This window comes from Cucurbita pepo, unplaced genomic scaffold, assembly GCF_002806865.2.
Source record: "Cucurbita pepo subsp. pepo cultivar mu-cu-16 unplaced genomic scaffold, ASM280686v2 Cp4.1_scaffold002084, whole genome shotgun sequence".
In the NCBI taxonomy this organism is placed as follows: Eukaryota; Viridiplantae; Streptophyta; class Magnoliopsida; order Cucurbitales; family Cucurbitaceae; genus Cucurbita; species Cucurbita pepo.
Genome location: NW_019648177.1, coordinates 105 through 3,327, shown reverse-complemented (window position 1 = coordinate 3,327; position 3,223 = coordinate 105). Strand labels below are relative to the sequence as shown.

Genomic DNA, 3,223 nt, shown 5'->3' with positions numbered 1-3,223 from the left:
TCTCACATCGGTTGGAGAATGAAACGAAATATTATTTGTAAAAGTGTGGAAACCTCTTCCTAAGAGATGTGTTTTAAAACTGTAAGGTCGACGGTGATACATAACGGGCCAAAGTGGACAACATCTGTTAGCAGTGGTCTTGGGCTGTTACAAATGATATTAGAGTCAGATACTGCGTGGTGTGCTAGCGAATACGCAGGGCCTCCAAGAGAAGTAGATTGTGAGATCCCACGTCAATTCGAGAGGGGAATGAAACATTCTTAATAAGGGTGTGGAAACATCTACCTAAGAGACGCGTTAGTGAGTTTGAGCTGTCACAAATGGTATCAGAGCCACACACTGCATGGTGTGCTAGCGTGGATGCTAGCTCCCAAGGGGTAGATTGTGAGATCGTACGAAACATTCAAACCTCTCCTTAGGAGACATTTTAAAACAGTAAAGTTACGGTTTGTGAGATTGTACGAAACATTCCTTATAAGAATGTGTAAGAGTAAATGCGTTTCAGAACCGTAAATTTGACGGTAATAAGTAACGAGCATGGACCAAATCTTAAGTTTGGGGGTTACAATAAACCATATTAAACATATTTTAAATTTTGAAATCAATTGATTGGCTTGTTTTATAAACATTAGAGAGCATTTACACAGCCACAGCCAAATTTTATTAGGAATAATAGGCTTAACAACTAGACACGAAACGCCTTTGCAATAAGGAAAGCAGCGGCGGATGCAATGGCTCCAATAAACGCTGTTTGTAAGGCACTCATTATGGGACGATTGCCAGTGAAATGCCCCTTTGCAAACCCGAACACTAGCAGTGCTATTATGGTTACTATCACAGAGGCAACCACACCATCTTCAGCTGCCTCGAACACCATGTATGGCGACAACGGCACCAACCCTCCTATTATGTACGACACCGCTATTGTCATTGCGCTAATTACAGCCCTCTGTGGGTCTGGCTTTTCCAAACCCAGTTCAAATCTGCGCCCATCAACAACACTCTTAATTACTTTACATCATCATTCAAACAAACCCTTTTTGTGAATTTAAACAAACCTTACTTACTTCATCATGAAATCAACCCATGCTTCAGGGTTCCTTCTAAGAGCTGCAACCACTGGCTCATATTCATGGGCTTCAACCCCATATTGTGCCAAGATATCTGCTACTTCAGCTGCCTCTGAAATTATTAAATCACAATTAACTCTTAATCCATAATTAAATAAGCAATTAACTAATAAGGTTCAAAATTATTGAGAGAAATAGTCGAGTAGATCATGGGTTTATAAGTAAATAATACCATCTACATTGGTACGAGGCTTTTTGAGAAGACTAACTTAGGCTCAAAGTGAATAATATCGTACTATTATGGAGAATCGTGATTTCTAATATAGTATTAGATCCACACCCTTATCTCAGCTCCGTCAATAGAATCCTAAGTGTCAAATAAAAAAGTTGTGAGCCTTGAATATGTAGCCAAAGGTGACTCAAGTGTCGAACAAAGGGTGTACTTTGATCGAGAGCTCTAGAGAAGGAATCAAGCCTCGATTAAGGGGACACTGCTCGACAGCTTCAGAGAAGGAAACCTCAAGTGAGGTTCTATGGTATACTTTGTTCGAGCAGAGAATTGTTAGGTTTAGTTATTATAGAAGTAGTCCCACGTTTATTAATTAAGAGGAAAATCATAGGTTTATAAGTAAAGAATACCATCTTTATATATAGAGGCGTTTTGGAGAAATCAAAAGTCGTGATTTCTATCCTTAACAAAGGGAGTTAAGGCTAAATTACCTGTGTCTGGAACCTCAATCACCTCTTCTTGTTCCCTCTTCAGTTCTCTCATGTAATGATCCGCTTCACTTTTAGCTGCAAGGTATCTGAAAATGCAAAAATTTGATCCTTTTTAACATAGTTATTTGGGATTTTAGGACTAAAATGTAGGAACATTGCATACCCGCCGAGTCCCATGGAGATGGCTCCGGCAGCAACTTCAGCAATGCCAGCAATGAGGATGATGCTGGAGGTAACATTAGCACCGGACAGCCCCGCCGCGAGGGCAAAGGGCACGGTGAGGCCATCGGAGACACCGATGATAATGTCGCGGACGACTTCGCTGGACATGAAGTGCTTCTCCTCATGGTGTTGGATGAGAAGCCTCTGCTTCTCAGGGTCTAAGGAGGCAGCAGCTTCCCCCATTATGGTGCTGGAAGGAAATGGGGAAGTGGGTGTGAAGAAAAAGCAAGAAAATGGTCAGATTTATAGCAGAAAAGGTGTGGTGTGCAGAGATGGGACTGGATCTCTCTGTTTTAAAGAGAAGAAAAGTTGTAAAAAATAAATTGAAACTCAAAAAATAATGTTAATGACACATTTTCTTAAGTAGAAGGAATTAATTTTGGTATGTGGTTAGATTTATGGTAACAAATATCTTACAAATTTGGTTGAGATATCTACTAATTGGGTAGAAAAATGAAAACTGAACCGATTGGGTTAGAATCATTTGAGTAAGAAATTGAAGAGATGAAAATGTTAGGCAGAGGCTCCACTGGGCGGGCGTGTGCTACCCACAAGCCTTAAATCATAAGCTTAAGGCGTGTGCTACACACAAGCCCTGCCATTTTCAGGACCAAAAACCCACTCCAAATTATTACCAAATTAAACCTTTCTTTTTCTTTTTTTTTTCTTTTTCTTTTTCTTTTTCTTTTTCTTTTTCTTTTTCGAATAAATTAATTGATTAAAATCATTTATTTATTTTTTTTAAATAAAGAAATATATTATTATTATTTTTTTTTTAAAAAAAAAAAATTGATGGTGAAAAAGATTGGGAGAGAGTGGAGTGGGGAAAAGTAGTGTATAATGAAAGGGTGTAAGTGTGACCACAGTGGGTAGTGGATTGGCTACCTGCTGTTTGTTCTGTTTGGCTCATAAAACTTTAAACCTTTTGGAATCGAATCTTTTTGTGCTATATATATTTCACCCATATTATTATATTAATTAATTATTTATGATGCCTTTATTTGAGATCTCATAATGGAACAAAATATTCTTATAAGAGTAGAAATCTTTTTTTTACAAATTGTATTAGAGCCAGGGGAACGAAACATTTTTTTTACAAGTATACAAAGTATAAGGGTGCGAAAACCTCTTTCTATTACATCATTTAAAAGGGTAATGATGATATTTAATGAGTTATATGTTTAGTATATGGCATGATAAATAGAAAAAGA

The 3,223-nt window shown here is 37.7% G+C and overlaps 1 protein-coding gene across 1 annotated transcript; it reads right to left on the bottom strand.

The window, feature by feature from the left end:
• Nucleotides 1–595: 595 nt before the first annotated feature.
• LOC111786594 (vacuolar iron transporter 1-like) lies at nt 596–2,297 on the bottom strand. The gene is made up of 4 exons (XM_023666828.1): nt 1,954–2,297; nt 1,791–1,876; nt 1,068–1,182; nt 596–983 (listed from the first exon to the last, which is right to left on the bottom strand). The coding sequence occupies exons 1-4, from the start codon at nt 2,193–2,195 to the stop codon at nt 686–688; spliced, it is 741 nt and encodes a 246-aa protein (XP_023522596.1). The 5' UTR covers nt 2,196–2,297; the 3' UTR covers nt 596–685.
• Nucleotides 2,298–3,223: the final 926 nt, after the last annotated feature.